The 17,519-nt window shown below is 38.3% G+C and overlaps 3 protein-coding genes across 5 annotated transcripts; 1 reads left to right on the top strand and 2 right to left on the bottom strand.

The window, feature by feature from the left end:
- Positions 1-506: 506 nt before the first annotated feature.
- Positions 507-8,169, bottom strand: hprt1l (hypoxanthine phosphoribosyltransferase 1, like). Of its 2 annotated transcripts, none has more exons than XM_044357292.1 (9): positions 7,648-8,169; positions 7,182-7,288; positions 6,023-6,206; positions 5,691-5,756; positions 5,575-5,592; positions 5,148-5,230; positions 2,535-2,581; positions 1,900-1,976; positions 507-1,111 (listed from the first exon to the last, which is right to left on the bottom strand). In XM_044357292.1, the coding sequence occupies exons 1-9, from the start codon at positions 7,663-7,665 to the stop codon at positions 1,064-1,066; spliced, it is 648 nt and encodes a 215-aa protein (XP_044213227.1). In that variant the 5' UTR covers positions 7,666-8,169; the 3' UTR covers positions 507-1,063. The 2 variants fall into 2 exon arrangements, with proteins under 2 accessions (XP_044213227.1, XP_044213226.1); XM_044357291.1 differs by lacking the exon at positions 7,648-8,169 and adding an exon at positions 7,427-7,508.
- Positions 8,170-9,504: 1,335 nt separating this feature from the next.
- psmd7 (proteasome 26S subunit, non-ATPase 7) lies at positions 9,505-15,493 on the bottom strand. The gene is made up of 8 exons (XM_044357290.1): positions 15,327-15,493; positions 14,802-14,893; positions 13,877-13,969; positions 13,677-13,774; positions 13,480-13,560; positions 12,782-12,873; positions 12,363-12,561; positions 9,505-10,115 (listed from the first exon to the last, which is right to left on the bottom strand). Exons 1-8 carry the CDS (start codon positions 15,398-15,400, stop codon positions 9,858-9,860), a joined length of 987 nt encoding a protein of 328 aa, XP_044213225.1. The 5' UTR covers positions 15,401-15,493; the 3' UTR covers positions 9,505-9,857.
- Positions 15,465-16,560, top strand: LOC122986167 (dynein light chain roadblock-type 2). Of its 2 annotated transcripts, none has more exons than XM_044357294.1 (4): positions 15,465-15,572; positions 15,791-15,866; positions 15,966-16,133; positions 16,259-16,560. In XM_044357294.1, exons 1-4 carry the CDS (start codon positions 15,555-15,557, stop codon positions 16,300-16,302), a joined length of 306 nt encoding a protein of 101 aa, XP_044213229.1. In that variant the 5' UTR covers positions 15,465-15,554; the 3' UTR covers positions 16,303-16,560. The 2 variants fall into 2 exon arrangements, with proteins under 2 accessions (XP_044213229.1, XP_044213230.1); XM_044357295.1 differs by having other exon boundaries at positions 15,469-15,557.
- Positions 16,561-17,519: the final 959 nt, after the last annotated feature.

The following is a 17,519-nucleotide window of genomic DNA, read 5'->3' as shown; positions in this document are numbered from 1 at the left end:
AAATGACGGACTTTAGCTAACGTGAGGCGTCCACGTTTGCTTAATTTTCAGCCACTTTCGTGTTACTAAGTGCCAAGTCGGATATATCGAAGCTTTTAGGGAAAAAATAGTTTCCCAATAAAACTATGACTTGGTTACGTGAACCATGGCTGTATTAGGGCGACAGTGAACGCTATTTACAAATTGGATACTCGTAATTACGGTAACTCCCATATCACTTGAACGCGGCAGCCCGTCTGTAGTACATCCACAAGCCATTTAACTATTAGTGCAGTGTAAATGGAGATTTCATGATTATTATACATCACATATACACACAAATAGATATAGAAAAAATAAACATGAACATTATAAATGGAAATGCAAATATTATCACATGAAAGGACAGGGAAATTGTTTTTTTTTTTTTTCTAGAATATGGCTTTAAAGTAGAGAAACTATTTGTAATGTGCCACCCATTCTCTCTTCTGGGAGAACTGAAAAAGTGCAACAGGAAAAAAACAGGATTCAAGGTTTTAACAGGATTTGTATTGCTGTAAACAGGTCCTTGATGAAAACATCACATGTGAAATAAAACATACAGTACATTCCAAGTCAGTCATTTTATAGCATAATGAGAGGTTATTTCAACATGATATCATGATAAGTCAAAACAGAAACATGTAGAAACTGTGGGTTACTTACATTTGACTGACAGTTCACTGAACATAAAGCAGTAGCCTGAGACATGTGATTTAATGAGCAAATTAATTAATGTCATTCTCTTTCTATTTTCAAGATAAAACTGCAATTTACATTTACAGCCTATACACATAAGTGAATAAATAAATTAAAAGTTAACAACCAAAATATCCATAATATACATAATAATAATAATCCCATTTATTTAATATGGGGGGAAAAGAAATATTCCTCTTGAGGTTATTTACAACCCACAAGTCACATGTTGTGGATTCTTGTGTAGAAAAATAAAGATTCAAAACACAGCAAAGCTAAGGAGGGTCATCACAGTGGTCCTAGTCTTCATTGATTTCAGTCATCTTCTCTGCAGCGCTTCATCTCTTCACACTTTGTACTTCTCCTTGGCTTGATCATTCAGTATGCAGATGTGCTGTGAAATAATTACAAACAAACCAGAGGGCAGTTATTTCTGTAGCTACAGCCCTGGACACTGAGGTCATGTCATCTGTGTTGTTTCGAGAAAAATGAGTTTTAACAATTTGAGGAGTTCCAACTTCTACAATTACACAAATCACACGTGATGGGTTTTTGAAGACCCAATTATCATGTTAAAAATAATACAATTTCAAAGAGGGATTTAGTATTTCTCCACCAGAATGGACCTTTTTAATGGCAGACTTTTTGACATGTCATAGTAGGAAAAGGCACAGGTGTCACTAATGACATTAACAATGGCTCTGCTATATTCAGGTATACCAGTAAGCCATGAGAATGTGACAGTGAGCCAGCGTGCAACAACACCACGACCCTGAAACCAAAGCAGGTTAATGGAATTCAGCCATCATTAAGTCGATTATTTACACCTTTTTCCATTGTGACACGACAAAATGTCTTCTGTTAAAAGAAAGGCTTATTAAAAGGCCTAATATATTCCTGCCAGGCTTTGAAGCAGCATTTAGATTTTCATATAGGGAGATAAAATGTATTGAATATATGATGTATGACAGTGACATTATACTGTTGCAGTTTGATTGATACATTTTAGTACAAAACTGTGAAGTCCACTGATATTTTGTATGGCAACTTGGAAAATAGTATACTATGAGAATCAGTATATCATACATACTGCATACAATTAGTAGTGGTATGGAACTGGGACACATTGTTTCATAAAAAGTCATTATTTTCATCAGGAGTAATCAAATCTTATAAACTTACACTGAGATCTCTGAAGTACTCATTGTAGTCCAAAGCGTAGCCCACCAGAAAGGCATCTGGCACCTCAAAGCCAATGTCTGAGATAAAAAATAGAGACACCACCAATGTGAGTCATATACAGTACAAGAAACAAAACAACTACAGTAAATGCAGTGGAAGTAAAACTCTTAAAGTGATCTGAAATTAGATCCGGAAACATTTACAGTAAGAAGAGGCTGTGTAGTGCTGACAGACGTTGCTCTTTTACTGTCTGTGTGAGGCTGTACTTAAGATGGTAGTGTTGTATAGTGGAAAGTCAAAACGCTTACAGTAACAGCTGTCCTTCAGGGACGATCTTAAAGAGATTATCCAACTCAAACCTAAAAGCATTACATAATCACAGACAGTGCGACCTTGTGGCTACAGTATCAAGCAAGCTTTAGTGCAAAAGTGCCAGGCTCAACTACATTAGGAGTAGATTTTTCCTGAAATTAATGTTAATCCTGCACAGAAAACACAGCTTTATTAAGTAACACTTCACCAGCCCTTCAAAGCCCCAGACACATGTGAGTGCCCAAGTGAGCACTACTATACACTAATACATTACATAAATAACATGTGATGTAAGGTGGTACCATAAGTAAAGAGGTACTCACAGTCTGGTCTGTACCCTGAACTCCTCGGGGTCCTCTTCACCAAAAGACTTGAACAACAAACAGGGAATATACAGGATATCATATGAAACAAACGCCTTGAAAGAGAAATTAACATGTGAAAGAGAGAGAATTGTCACCATGACCTTTTTCAGCGCAGGTTTTAATCCTGATAGGTGGCTTTGATTTGTACACCTGCACAACACCTTGGCCAAACAAATGCTATTCATGGTCCAAGATCAACCACTTTGTGTGGAGCTTATTTTACATGCATGGCTGGAACCAGAGTAGAGAGCAAGTGGTGACCAATTATGGAACCCCTGCTGTCTTGAAAGGTCAGTTCACCCAAATTACTAAACAACATTTTTCCCCTCTTGCCCATAGTGGTGTCCAACCATGCAGATAGTTTGGCTTTTTTTTAAATATCTACCTCTGATCTCTCAAAACCTCAATACAAATGACATGTCTGCTGCCCACTCAAAAGACATACAGTACTGTGCAAAAGTTTTACACACTTAAGATGGTTAGATTCTTACCCATAACGCAATACCATCAGCGAGGCATCTGATCCCAAATGTACACTGCAGCATGACAGCCCCGAACATACAGCCAGAGTCATAAATAACTATCTTCAGTGAAAATAAGAACAAGGAGTCCTGCAACAGATGGTATAGCCCCCACATTACATCAAGAGACAGAAGCAAAACTGAGACGCCTAAATCCACAGAAGAACTGTGGCAAGTTTTCCAAGATACTTGGGGTACCCTGAAAAACTGTGTGTGTACCAAGGAGAACTGGAGCTGTTTTAAAGGCAAAGAATTGTTACACCAGATATTGAGTTCATTTCATTTGTTTACTGAATTTTGTATGAAGTTAATTGATAAATAAAAACTATTCATGGCATTACTTTTGAAAGCATCCTCACTTTAGTGCCTAAGAGTTTTGCACAGTACTGTATAACCAGAACAAAGGCTTGGGAATTTTATTTCATTTTATTTATCTTTTTGGTTGAACTAACCCTTTAAGTCATTGGTTACATTTAGACAGGTCAATTAAAAACTCTGTTATTTACACTGGCAACATCTGGGAAAGAGACACATTGACAGGAGGTAAATAATTACAGACATGAAAGTAGGTTATGATTATTTTCATTATTGATTAATCACACAATTATTTTCTTGATTAATCATTGGTCTATAAAACATCATAAAACTGTGAAAAATGGTCATTACAATTTCCCAAGCCCAAAGTGATGTAATCATTGTCTCACTTTGTCCGACCAACAGTCCAAAACACAAAAGTACGCAATTTACTCTAATGTTAAAGTCCAACTGAAATCACATTTAACCATCCCTCTTTGCAGTCAAAAATAAGTGTCAACATGTTTTTAAATATATTGTTAATAGTTTTGTATTATTAGAATGATGAAAAAAGGTTTTGGGAGTTAATATCAAAAAAAAAAATTCTCATCCGTCTTGGGGGCAGTGTGTGATTGATTGACATTAGCTGGCAGGCTAATGGTGTTACATTGTTCAGAACAGAGACAAAGTAAACAAACTGCTGTAGCCACAAGTCAGACAGTGTGTTTGTGTGTTACTAACAGGGATTTTGAATAGCTTTTAGCAAATCAGCGTCTAATGAATGAAGTCTGAAGTCACATTTTCAGGTATGTTTAAATGTTCTTTACTGTGCTGCAGCTGAGCAGCTAATTAGCTATCTAGCCTGCTAACTGACGTTAGAGTGAGTGTTTGGTGGCTCATTCGACAAGCTAAGGTGCTTGACAAGACTTGTGTTCAAGTTTGTAAGTTAGATAGATAGATAAGAAGGAGACTTTAGCAGGAAAGCTCATGTGGGTTGTTGTTCAGAGTCTGTGGCTCTTTCATTGTGTAGCAGGATGCTATCAGGCTCAGTGCGACCGTCTGCTCTGCCTATGATTGAACACCACATTATCACTTTATGCAAGATTTGATTTGCTGTACTGAAATAAGGACTCCAGCTACATAAGCGGATGATGGAAAGGTATTTCATTGAAATAATGCAAAACTAGGAAGCACCATCATGAAATCAAATCATTTAAAAGTAGTAGCAGTAGACAAAAAAGGCAATTTAATTTCAGTTGGACTTGAAGACAAGTAAAAGCATCAAATTCACACATTTAAGAGGCTGGAACCATCAAATGTTTTTTTGCTTCAAAAATGACTTGAACAACAAATCAGTTATCAAAATAGACAGATTAGTTTTCTGTCGTTGATTGACTAGTTGCAGTTTAATGTGAAACAACAGAAATTACTATTTATACAGGAGGGCAAACTGCTATCTGTTATGCACATGCAGGCATCAGAGGAAACCCACACTGCTTCAACACATTTCCTGTTTCAACCAGCCCATCAGGAATACATCAGAGAAATGGCCTCTATCTCCACAGTGCAGTTAATAGTGCGGCAGATTAACTCTTAAGCTGCTCCCTCCCTCTGTCACATTACATCTCTAATACAGACCCAAAGTAAGAGTGTCCATTAGCTAAGAGCGCTGGTCCATGCACTCTCTCTGAAAACATACCAGCCAGTTATAGTGGACATCTATAATTCAGCTTGCTGGATTTGATTTGTGCCTTACCTTACAACTTTAACCATCTTGGGTTTACATTCACTCAGCAGGGAAAGTAGCGTCTGCATCGTCCTTCCTGTCTCCACAATATCCTTTTATAATGCAAGACATAAGAAGAAGTCACATTAAAGTGGAGGCATTAACAGAAGGCAATAATATATGACAGATGTTGCTGTTTTACATCAAGAAATTAATTTAAAAAGACAAATACTGGTACACACTCATGCAATATTACCATATACACCAATACAGAACGATATATACCATAATATATCATGATATCAGTGTGATGAAGGTCTTAGTCAGGTGTTAAATTTCATGAATTAATCAAAAAAGTGACATTCCTATCTGATTATCTTATCTATAATTAAACTGAGAGGACATACAACAGTTTTATCAATATCTCCCACCCTTAATACAGAATAAAAAGTCTTACCTCAACAATCAAGACATTCTGCAGAAAACAAAATGGAAGAACAGTTGATGAAGTATACATGTATAAAAAGCTGTGTAGTTGAAGTATTTCTGCCTGTCAAACATCAGAGGACTAACCTTGCCTGAGAGATTTGACAGCTCATCCCCTCCGATGACTTTGACATTGTTTGTTGACTTGTCGTTCTAGAGGAGAGGAGACATCACACATCATACAAGTGTGTTTAGGGTTGCAGAGTTGGATTAACCTCATTTTGCCTGCTCTGCTTGAGTCACGACAAAAAACCCACACCACAAATCTACATTTCATGTTCAAAATGCTGAATCTGCAGTGCGCAGCCCATTTCTGATTTAATGACATTGTTTTCATTTGTATTTGAAGCCAAGCCCGTATCGCACACCTCACATCAGCACAAGTGGTTCCTGGAAATGAAATGAGAAAGGCAGCTTACACAGTAGCTCTTCACCCTAATGAAATCCACCGTCAGCGGGACTGATTTATCACTGTTCTGGTTCAGCGCTTTAATGTAGTCCAGGAGGTCTGCGAAGAACTTGTAGCCCCCTTTCAGCACACACAGGGCTACGATGTGGTGCCCCCCCATGTCCCGGATGATGTCTCGGGCCAGACGCTCTGTCCTGGACCACAGAGGGAAGACACACAACTGGATGAGGACAGATTCCTGGTGAATTACAGTGCAGTGTTGATGCAGTTTGTACGGGCAGGGAGGAGAACCTTAACACGATATTGCACTTACGAATAATTGCTTACCATGCATTTCTCTGAACTGCAACAACCCTTCCCTGCCAAATCCACATTCAAATGCACCTCAGGACATTGGCTACAGTCATTTGTCAAGCAAATACAGTATGGTGCACTAGCAGGCTGGACTATTGTAACGCTCTCCTGTCTGGTGTGTCTAAAAAGCTGTTGGTCAGTTACAGATGTACGGAGAACGAAGCAACATCTGTTCTGACGCAAACCAGACAGAGCTCAGGTTACTCTAATTTTAAATTTTTTACATTGGTTACCTGCCTGTCACAGAATTTTAAAAATCTTTTATTGGTTTTTAAATCACTGAATGGCTTTGCCACATCTTACTTATCTGACATGGTTAAGACAAATATGCCTGCTAGGTCACTTTGATCCTTTGGCTCAAACGTCTTGTTTGTTCCGAAGGTCAGAACTAAAAGGCACGGAGACGCCCCAAAACTCTGGACGAGTCCACCCAAGGCTCTAAGGGGCTCTAAATCTGTTGACACATCTTCTTACCATTGCTTTCTCCTTTAGTGTTTTTACCTTACAGTTGTTTCATCTTGTCTTATCCAGTCATTTTTAATTTTCTTTTTTTTATTGCTGTATCATAAATGTTATGACAATCTGCTTTTATATTGAGCACTTTGTGCTGCATTTGAAGGATGAATTGTGTTACATGAATAAAGTTTGTTGTTATTACTGTAATCCTAGAATCGGCCAGTATGGCTGTGTGCGTCAGAGACAGTGAAAACAGGAAGAGCCAGAGAGTAAATGTGTGTCAGATGACTTGACAGAAATATGAGAGAGTATAATTTCCACTTTTGGTGCTGCTGAGAGGCTGCTGTTGATTGGTTTACCTGTCCATGATGAGTCCATGAGGGATGATCACCTTGTCCAAATCGTTCTCGTAATGTCTGGGGACGCAGAAAAGGTCCAGCTCGTGGCCTTTCTCATCATCGGCGATCTGCAACGAGAAGAAAAGACATCCCATTCAACTCTGCGCCAAAAAAAAAGGTTGGCACTGACAGATAACCAAGGATGCGTTTAAAACAACGTGAAGCCTCCCCTCGCCCCCCTAGCAACACAGAAGCCTCTTGACCACCTGTTTATCCCCGCACACTACATGACTGAGGAGATTTGGGGGATAAATGAGCATCAAACGCTGATGTAGCACGAGCGAACACTGATCGGAGGGACGCGTGCCACCTGCTGTCTGTCCAAACAGGCCTAATTACAGTACGAGGCGCACACAACCACACCCTGACAAGTGAACAAGTTAGACCCAAACAAATCCTCGGACATACCCGCAGCAAACAGCCTCACCTGCAGATACGAAGCCATGATACCGGCGGGTCTTCCGTTCCGTTCAGTCTCAGTGAAATATCAGAGGAGTCATACTCAGGTCCTTGGAGAGGAGGAGGAGAGGAGGAGTGTGTTGCCTGGAGGTTGCACAGGCTTGCTCTCCTCTCACCGACTGCTGCTGCTGTTGCTGACCGAGCAGCACATGCGATGCTCCTCTGGCGGGGGTTTAAGCCGTTTACGTCAGAATCCAGTTTACCTACCCAATAATCTGATTTGTCCGACACAACCTGGGCTTAAAATGCGCTGTATACTGGTTACAACCACTACTATTGCGTATTTTGGGAACAGGGAGGGGGGCAGCGATGTATTGCGAGTGTTTTGGGAGAAGCTGCAGATGACGCAGTTTTAAAAATACAACGGACTGCAGCTACGCCTCCTCCCAGTAACACTACACTGCTCTCATACTGCTCTGTAGTGAGTTTATTTCTGTACACATCGATCTTTTTTGACACTAATATCCCGAAATTCACCCTCACTATTACAGTACTTTCAATTGAGCTATAGGACCAGTCAAAAGTTTCGACACACCCTCTCATTGAAATGAATGAGAAGGTGTGTCCAAACTTTTGACTGCTTCTGTGCATCTTCATCGTTTTATGTTTTACATTTTCATGATTTGATTTTCTGTCATCATTGTATATTAGTAATGCTCCAGTTATTGTGTTTTTTCTTACACTCTCATTTATTATACTATAAAGCTTACCTCAAGGTCCTCATAGTAGCCGTGCCGGAACTTTCACTCATATCACATGATCATCAGCAGATGGAGGCTTCTCAGTTGTGGAAATGTACACCCTCAAATGTGTTCTTTTTTAAAGCCCCTTAAAGGATAGGTTCATAATTGTTCATGTTGTTCCTAAAACAACAGTCAGGAGCCCAAATGAACACTGACATGTTTTTCTTGCTGTAGTCCCTTTATGATGCACTTTCTAAGTGATGCAGGAAAAAAAGTGCAAAAATCTATTTAAAAGTTTATTTGAAGCTAATATGAGGCTTCAATCAAGTCAGTATCTTTCAAAGATACTTTGTTCTTAGTACCAAATCCCCTTTTATAGTTACGATCCTTCCACTACAGATGAACAGGAAAACACTCCAGACACAAAAATAAATCTTTTACTGAAAACACTAACTGTGGAAGATATCCACTTTATTTAACTAACTCAGACAGCTGAAGCCTCATATTATCTTCAGATAAACTGTGGAGGGTTGTGGATTTTGTCTCCCATCACTTACATTTCAAGTGCATTTAAAGGGGGTCTTCTGATGGTCAGTATGAACCGGAGGAAAGATAAGTTTTCAATGTTCATATGGGCACCTGACTGTTGTTTTAAGACAGATTTGAAGAAGTGTGAGTCTATCCTTTAAAGAGTTAACTTAAATTCTACTGTAGTCAATTATAGTCCTGCCTGTCAAGTAAATTTGAATCATAGATTTTAACTGGTTCCTACTTATAAAGTGGTATTGCCATATTTTATAATATAGTTTTGTGTTGTTTGTGCGGTATCATCAAAAATGTGTAATGGTGTTAGATGTAGAACTGGCTTACAGTCTGTCCAAAGCAGCTTCTCAACAACACAGCTTGTCCTCATTTTCATTTCAGTCTGTAATTTGATAGGCTGAGCATAATGAGTTCACACTGCCCTATGGGGAATATTTACACACAGCTTGTCTGTTCACTTGTGTTTTTATCCCAAATTCACCCTCTCTCAATAATTCCACATTAAAAGGTGATCTCAGCGGTATAAAACAGTTCACTAACTGCTCATTTAACTTAAAAAGATTTAAACATTTAACTGTGAAATTGCAAAAACAAGAAACTTTTAATATGATCCCAATTTAATGTGTGATAAACAAAACATTTTTCTCCATCTTACAAAAAATCAATACCAGGTGTTGTACGACACCAGGAGCATGGCAACTATGAAAACAGAATAAACAGGTTCTCATAGTTCAGAACACCAAAGAAGCAAACATCATCTCTGTACGATAAGAACAGTCTTTATGAGTGCCACTTGTAACCATGAGGCCAAATCTCAAATGACACCATTCCCCATATACAGTCCTACTTTTAGCCCGAGACCCACATACAGAGCTGTGACTGTGGGCAGAAAGTAGAGCACGATCCAGATGAAGACGACGTGATCTGAGAGAAGACCTTGAAGAAAGAACACTCATTTCTTCTTCTTCTCATCTTTCTTGGCACCGTCCGCTTTCTCCTTATCTTTGTCCTTCTCATCTTTTTTCTCCTTGTCATCTTTCTTCTCTTTCTTTCCTTCCTCCTTTTCCTGTCCTTCCTTCTTTTCTGCGTCTCGGTTGGAAATCTTGTTGTTGATCAGGTTGTGCAGAGCCACCACAGAGCGTATGAGCGAGGCCAGGTAGACCACCAGCATCTGGTCGTTGGTCTTCAGGTAAAACGCTTTTGTGAACTCCTGCAAAGACAAAATTCATGATAGTCAAAAAACAAACAAGTCATCTTATAAGACAACACACAGTAAGTATATATAGAGAGCCCAAGTGAAACAGGGACTTTGGGTTCTGTTCCAGGTGTAGCAAAACATATATCCAAATATCAATATGTTCTGTTGTATTAACTCCATATGTTTTAGATATGGATGGTTTAATATTGTTGTTTACTCAATATTTATGTGGCCCTTAAATGTGCAGTTGTGTAGGATTTAGTGGCATCTAGTGGTGAGGTTTCAGATTGCAACCAACTGAATATCCCTCCCCTTCCAAGTGTGTAGGAAAAGCTACAGTGGCTGCAAAACTTGCAAAAAACACAACTCTCTAGAGCCAGTATTTGGTTTGTCCATTCTGGGCTACTGTGGAAACATGGCGGTGCAACTTGGCGGGCCCCGTAGAAGAGGACCTGCTCCTTCTGTAGATATAAAGGGCTCATTCTAAGATAACAAAAACACAACAATTCTTATTTTCAGGTGATTATACTCCAATTAAAACATACTTATGAATATTATATTCCATTTATGCCAGGCCCGTTTCGCTAGTTGCCACTACACTCTACACACTGCACCTCTAACGAACCTAGTTTCTCATAAGCTTCAGACCAGACTGGTGTAAAAGTTTTCAGACAGCAGAGCTGCCTTCCATGGGATCATGGTTTTCAGTTAGTAAATAAAATCAATGACAATTGACTTTACAGGTGTTTGTAAATGGTATGTATAAGGACGAAGCCATGTTACAATAATAAGAGAACCTGTAGCTGTAAATTTTCATGGGAGTTGCAGGGTTTTTTTTGTATGCTAAAAATTGATCATTGTTTAACTTTGTTAAAATCATATAGGTTTCACCTTCTAAAAGCAAATGCTGTAAAGGTAGACAAATTGTCCTTAAATATGAAAAAAAAACATCCCAGAAAATGCTTAATTTCAACTTCCAAACTTCAGAAAGACGTGTGAAAAAAACAACTGAATTACTGCATTAAGTTACAGAAGCTAGAGGAACAGAAACCAGCTCAAAGATGACATCATGTGTTTGATCCTGCTGATTACATATAAAGCACTCCACGTCCTCGCCCCTAGCTACATTTCTGAGCTCCTTGTTCCCCATTCCACTTCACGACCTCTTTGATCCTCACATCTCAGCTTTCTATCTATCCCCCATACTTAGCCCCAACTCTGTGGAATCATCTTCCACAATCTGTTAGATCTGCCGAATCCTTGGACTGTTATAAACAACGCCTAAAAACCTGTTTATATCAGCAAGCCTTTCTATAGACCTCCCTTCATGTTCCTATGTCCTGTTTTATTCCAGTTTAGTTGATTTCTCTCTGTGCCATGTTTGTCTATTTTATTAATCTATTTGTTTCAATTTTGCATGTATATGTGTCTGTAAAGGGCTTTGTAACTGTGTTTTAAAAAAAGTGCTATATAAATAAAAGCTTACTTACTTACTATCATCATCACAAACAATAAGAAGGTTAAAGGTAAATTAATTGCTGTGATGAACCTTAATAAAATATTTTGAATAGCATCAAGGCCAAAAATATACTACAAAAGTGTCAGGAATCAGGAATTTGTCTTTTTATGCCATCACGATGTTGGTTTATGTGGTTCACAGGACAATTATTTTGGTAGTAGATCATTTTATCTATTGATGAACTGCTCTAAATCAGTACATTGTATTAAAAAACAACAAAGGAATTGCAGATTTCAAAGTTTATCACAAAATTTCATTTGGAAGACATCACTATGGTAAATCACAGTCACCATTAGTCACTACATTTCCTGAACATGACTCAGTTTGCCCTCCAGTGGATAAAATAAGAAAGTGCTGCAGGCTAAAAATGTTGACTATTTTTATAGTGTCATTTTTTGTTTTTCCTTCAACTTCTCTTTGGTTCAGAGTGTTAATTAAATATTGTGCAGCAGGCAAAAGAATCTGGAAGTGGATGCAAAATCATTCCTTTCTATTTCTGTATTTAGCTGAAATAGAAAGAAACTTTAGCTGGACTTAAACAATGAAATCGATAGAAAGTGTAACAATAACTAACTTGCAGCTTGTAAAATTCAAGCTCTCAAAGACACTAGAAAAATATTTATCCAGATGTCACTTAAAATCAAGTGAAATTTGTCCCACTGCAGTTTAACAGACACCCATTTCTGTGCAGTGATTACTGCAAATACAAAATAACTACACATCAAACAGAATCAACTTACCAGTAGATTAACATCTGGCAGCAGGTTGAAGACATCCTGCAGCTGGTAGATGATCTGATGGTTGATCGGAAGTTTGCCTGCTGCTACTCGCTCAAGGTAAGAGCGGATGTCCAACAGCTTCGAGTTCAGTCCCTTCAAACCATGAACCTGGTTTGTGATGCGCTGTGACAGAGTGCCCACTGTGGTATCCTTGATATCTCTGTAAACAGGATGCAACAGATAAAAAGTTGGTATGTGTTTACATTTTTGGTTAACTCAATTACACAAGACGTTGTCATTTTGTTAAACAATATCTGCCTGTTTGTGTTTGCACTTTGGTGATTGAAGCAAAGTAGTACCAGAGTTGCATCATTTATACTAATAGTCAGTATGTGATTAACAGTGTAGCAAAATGTGTGAATCAAAGGATTGTTTGGTACCTGAGCAGGTGTTCAACTCCCACTTCTTCTGCCTCTTCAGCTCCAATCTCACTGGTGACATGTTCAAATGTCTTGGATGTCGGAGTTCCATCCTAGAAAAATAAATGAAAATAATTCAAACTACAATTTAAATCAAAGTTTGTTTTCAACTGAGACAACAAAAACCTCTCAAATAATATGTTTCTTTCAATAAACCACAGTTGTGTTTGAAACATTTTGCAAGACAAAATTATTATTTCAGAATAAACTGGATGACAAACACTTAAGTACAGACTGTCATCTTTCATAGGAATACTTTCTGTCAGTCAAAGGAAAAATGGAAGAACTAAATATACAACATAGTATCTTTGGTATGACCCTAATAACTGTGTTTTTTAACATTATCAATGGTGAAATCCAAATTTTAAATTAATACCTTTTTAAAGGCAAAACAAGTGCCTACAACTATATAACACGGCTTTAGAAATTCTAAAAATTACAGAAATAGCTTCTTTTTTTTTTTTTTTTTAAATTGAAAACCACAGGAGTTGTGCCCAAGGAACCCTACACACGTTGTCACTAAACTTCCACAAATAAAAATATGTCATTTATAACTTTTACCTCAATGAGAACAGAAACTTTTCTTCACTCCAAACATTGCATTTAACTCCAAACAACTTTTATTCAGTCAACTTCAACTCAGTCCATGGTTCACTTACGTCATGTATTTCTTCGACAGAGATGTATGCTTCTGTGGGCAGGCCGAGATCTTTGGGCTTCACATCTATAATGACTAACACCTGTTAGGAAAAGCAACATGTGAGAGAGTTATTCAAACATCAGAAGGAACATAATAGGATGAAGTGTTTCCAAGATATATGAAGCAGAAGAAAAAAAAAATTAGGTAAGTACATACCGAATTGGTACAGTACTGCTTGATGAGCTCATTGATGGCAATATCATTCTTGTGCAACTTCGGTCCTGTGTGATACCATCCGACTATCCTTTCTCGGGCTAAAAACCAGGGAATACAAGGAGTTATTCACAAACATGTAATCATCCTAACACAGAAAAGTAAAGCACAACTGAATTACATAGAGACCAGCAGAATCTTACCATTAACTTTCTTGAACATGCCATACATATTCTCCAAGTAGTCATGATCCAGGAACCACACTGAGTCATCCCTGTCGTCCTCATCAAATGGCACTGGAAAGAAACATTGACAGTAAGTTAGTGATTTGACAGTATCTTACACACATTAAGACAAACATGGCAAACTTACAACATTCAATGACTTTAAAAAATTATTTTGCTCCACACTGTGCAAAAGCAGTCATTACCCTACAGTAAAATGCTATCTAGTGCATAAGTTAAAGCCCCCTTCCACTCAAAAATGTTTTGTGCATTTTGTGGATATTTATATCACTAAATTTATTGTCAGATTAAGACTTTACCAGAAAAACGTGAGATGAATTTATAAAATATGGTGCATTCAACTACAAAATGTGTTTTGCTTCTTGTTACTTCAGTTGGATGTTTGAGCTTCACTGCGCAGAATGATTTATGTGCAGAGTTTAACACTAGAAGGCTGTTTTCACATTCATCTGCTGAAGGTGGAAAATTTCTCTGTGCTCATCTTAAAACTGAGTTGCAGGTGTGTACCTACAAGCATAATTTGTGACATCACAACTAGTTTGGAGTCAGTCGTGGTCCAGTATGAAACTTACACAACTGTGATGTGGAAACTTGAAGCCTACAGTGCACAAACACTGAGAATGGACTTTACAGTGAAGTAGGAGAGATCTTGTGTCCAGCAGTAAAACTTTTTAATTTAAAATTACTTGCATATTCATAGATTCTGGCTTTTTCAATGAGGGAGAAGGAGTAGATACAAAAAAAGTGATTCTAACAAGGTTTTTTGTGGGGAAAAAATATATGACAAAAATTATTATTCAGAGTATTTTGTATATATCTTAAACTTGTCTAAAGAGGATCTTTAACATAGTTATATTTGAGGCACTGTTATCAAGACACTCACCTGCAAAGCTGTTTGACACATCAAGAACTTTCTTCTGCCATGACCCAAGGAGGACTCCGACAACTCGTTTCTGGTTGCCAACTTTCCCTATTCTGCAAGATTGAATAAAATCAAATTAACAGGGCAAATTAACTTGTCAGTTGACCGTATTTTAGTTTAGTACTCCCATCTTTGAAGTAACGCCATTACTCATCAACACAGAATGAGTCGTTAGCCTGCTCGGTAATGTATGCTAAGCTAATGCTTTCATGTTATCCATCGCTCATGAAATAAAATGACATGATTGTGTCTTTGTAATAATGACGTCTGTTACTAATCAATAAAGCCATATCATTCATTCATTCATTCCACTGACATTGTCGAGCTTGGTGACGAACTAAACTGATTTGAGTGAGCTAACTTACTAGCCTGGTCTCTGACTCAGCAGGGCTAACATTAGCTTAGCTTAGCGGCAACGTTACGCTTCACGACACTTTAACAGCCAACACTTGCAGAGTCTGAACATATAAATTAAAACATACTGACCTGTTGAAATGATCAACCACGCTGAGCAACACCAGCGGGTGAACAACCACATTTTCCACCGCTAACTCCGGCATTTTCGTAGTGAAGATAAACAGGACAGCACACAACCCTCCTCCACACAATGACGGCTACGCTACACTTTCCGCTTGCGTCTGACGTGGCTTCCGTTGCTCTTGGCAACCACGGGACGCGGAGAGGAGAGCCAAAAGACAGCTGCTCGCAGACAAAATGGTAGGAACCGAGCACGTAAGTTTACCGTATTTTGTGTCAGAAAAGATTTTTCTAAATTTGCTTTACGTTATGCCACTTAATGGTAAATGTTTTAATGTTTATATTAACGTTTGATAACCAGAAACGTTAGCTCTAACATGAAACTTGAAAAGTGGCCGTTATTAGCAGATTCTGCCAAATAGTAACGTAGATATTTAGGTTTTTTATTAAATGTCTTTTCTTGTGTCCTGCAGGCTGAAGTTGAGGAAACACTGAAGAGGATCGAAGCCCATAAAGGTGTTATTGGAACAATAATTGTAAATGCAGAAGGTAAGCCAAAAAAACATAAGAATTAAATAGTTTTCTTAGATGTTTACAATGCAGCATATCTGTAAAGGTGACTGTTTTCTTTCTTTCTTTATTTTTCAGGTATTCCCATCAGGACAACTTTAGATAACTCTGCCACGGTTCAGTATGCAGGACTTCTTCGCCACCTCACAATGAAGGCCAGGAGCACTGTCAGAGACATTGACCCTCAAAATGACCTCACCTTCCTTCGCATTCGCTCCAAGAAACATGAGATCATGGTTACACCAGGTAAGTTAAACTGATGTTGACTTGTACTAATGACCACTGAAACAAACATTTAATATTATCCCAGCTGTAAGAGAAACATTGTTGGCTCTAAATTTGTATTCTTCTCTTCTTTCATGCCTTCTCAGAGAACGACTTTCTTCTGATAGTCATCCAGAACCCATGTGAATAGCTGCTGGACATTTCCATGAGAGTCAGCCTTTAGTTTATCACATGATGGTGCTTTATCCATGCAAAATATCTTTTACCACTGTGTTAAACCACTGCATGTCCTGTATAACCCCTCTTTTTCAACTTTAAACTCAAGTATTTTGCCTTAATAAACACAATGCATTGTCTGTTTTACACAATATTTATTTCTTTCAATCTATGTCTTGGTATTGATACTAAATAAAATGATGAATATAAAGCTGCTGGTCATTGTACAGTACTCAGTATATCCTAACTGTTAATTCTGTTTATGTACAGATAGATGGGTGAGAAACTCAGGAGGAAACCTGAATAAATGAATTAAGCAACATAAATGCAGATGCGTCTATACTGGTGTGCTGCATGATACAGTTAATTAACATGTGACTTTAGTAAAAATGCTGAGCAGACCCAGTTGACCTCAATCTTTCAATCAAGAAAGCAAGAGGAAAAGATCTAAGTGACTTTGAAAGAAGATTCATCATTGGGTCATGGATGACAGAGGCAGGGACAGAAACAGTGGATTGACAAAAGCAACATCTGCATGTAGAATGTACGGGGGTCTGACGGCTCTGTGCTCTGGTTTACATTTTCTTGGCAAAGTTTGGGTCCACTTGTCTTCTTACAGAAGAGGTTTATCGCAAACCACTGCAAGTTATTTTGAGTGACTGATTTTATCCAGTGATGAAATATTTCAATCCTGATGCGAGTGATCTCCTCCAGGATGTCGATGGGTAAACTGAAAATGATGTAAATCACAAGCTGTGGCTTTTGAAGTCACCATATCTTACCATATCGAACACCTACAGTATTAGAGAGTTTGGACTAGCAAGATTTTAGGAAACGCTCTCCACCACAATCATCAAAACACCAACAGAGAGAATATCTTTCTATAGACAAGTGGAATATGTGCCAAGGTGCATTGATCCCCGGCTCCTCCAGTCCGCATGTTGAAGTGACAGACTGAACCACAAATTGCTTCCAATAGCTGCGCCATCAGTATGTGATTGTGTGTGTGAATTATTTACATTGTACTGTAAAGTGCTTTGGATAAAAAGCACTATATTGCTCCTGATGAGCAGGTTGGCATCTTGCATGGCAGCCTCTGCCATCAGTGGGTGAATTTGTTGTTATTGTAGACCAGAAAAGCGCTATATAAGTGCAGCCCATTTACCATTTTACAGGAAATGATGAGGAGAG

Source organism: Thunnus albacares, chromosome 7 (assembly GCF_914725855.1).
Source record: "Thunnus albacares chromosome 7, fThuAlb1.1, whole genome shotgun sequence".
NCBI classification, from domain to species: Eukaryota; Metazoa; Chordata; class Actinopteri; order Scombriformes; family Scombridae; genus Thunnus; species Thunnus albacares.
Note: the sequence above shows the minus strand (reverse complement) of the source record. Positions and strands in the feature narration are given on the sequence as shown.